At 42.4% G+C, this 1,203-nt stretch overlaps 1 protein-coding gene across 1 annotated transcript; it reads left to right on the top strand.

The window, feature by feature from the left end:
- Positions 1-532: 532 nt before the first annotated feature.
- Positions 533-973, top strand: LOC138875773 (uncharacterized). The gene has a single exon (XM_070154639.1). It carries the CDS (start codon positions 533-535, stop codon positions 971-973), a length of 441 nt encoding a protein of 146 aa, XP_070010740.1.
- The last annotated feature ends 230 nt before the right edge of the window (positions 974-1,203 follow it).

Raw genomic sequence — 1,203 nt, 5'->3', positions numbered from 1 at the left:
AGGCTATTATCACCGGTTTGTTCAGGGATTATCATCTATCGCATCGCACTTGACTAAGTTGACTTAGAAGGATGTTTCATTTGTATGGTCGAACGAGTGTGAGGAGAGCTTTCAGAAGCTCAAGACAACTTTGACCACAACTCCAGTGTTGGTTTTGCCATCAGCTTCAGGTTCATATACCGTGTATTTTGATGCTTCAAGAGTTGGGATTGGTTGTGTGTTGATGTAGGAGGGTAGAGTTATAGCTTATGCTTCTCGTTAGTAGAAACCCCATGAGAAGAACTACCCCGTTCATGATTTGGAGTTGGCTGCCATAGTTCACGCATTGAAGATTTGGAGGCATTACCTGTATGGCATATCTTGTGAGGTGTTCACTGATCATCGTAGTATTCAGCATTTGATCAAGCAAAAGGATCTTAATTTGAGGCAGCGGAGATGGTTGGAGTTGCTTAAGGATTACGATATCACTATATTGTACCATCCGGTAAAGGCCAATGTGGTGGACGATGCTTTGAGCCGAAAGACAGTGAGCATGGGGAGTTTGGCATGTATTCCAGTTTGGGAGAGACCTATTGCAGTTGATGTTCATGCCTTGGCCAATCGGTTCATGAGATTAGACATTTCGGAGCCCAGTGGGGTATTGACGTGTGTGATTTCTCGGTCTTCATTATATGATCACATCAGAGAGTGCCAATATGATGATCCGCATTTGTTTGTCCTTAAGGACAGAGTTCAGCAAGATGATGCTAGAGATGTGACCACCGGTGCTGATGGGGTGTTGAGGATGCAGGGCCGAATTTGCTTGCCCAATGTGGATGGGCTTCAGGAGCTGATTTTGGATGAGGCCCATAGATCGCAGTATTCCATTCATCTGGGTGCCATGAAGATGTATCAGGATTTGAAGCAGCACTATTGGTGGAGAAGAATGGAGAAAGATATTGTGGGGTCGTGCATTATTGGGGATTGTGACTAGGTCCGTCCCGATTGATGATTTTATCGCGTATTTGACTGAAACTTATATGTTATCATCATGATTTGGATTGATTGCCATAGTTGGGCTTCGTGCCAACTATTTGAACCCTTCAGGGATTTTTATTACTATTTCCTTACTGTTTTGACTTACTAATTGAACTTAGTCATGTTATTTTTCACTATTTTATTACTCAACCATTATTACTCCGTTTTGAGACTTAAATGATAATT

The sequence above is a fragment of the Nicotiana sylvestris genome, chromosome 8 (assembly GCF_000393655.2).
Source record: "Nicotiana sylvestris chromosome 8, ASM39365v2, whole genome shotgun sequence".
NCBI classification, from domain to species: Eukaryota; Viridiplantae; Streptophyta; class Magnoliopsida; order Solanales; family Solanaceae; genus Nicotiana; species Nicotiana sylvestris.
This window is presented reverse-complemented; position numbering and strand designations above follow the sequence as displayed.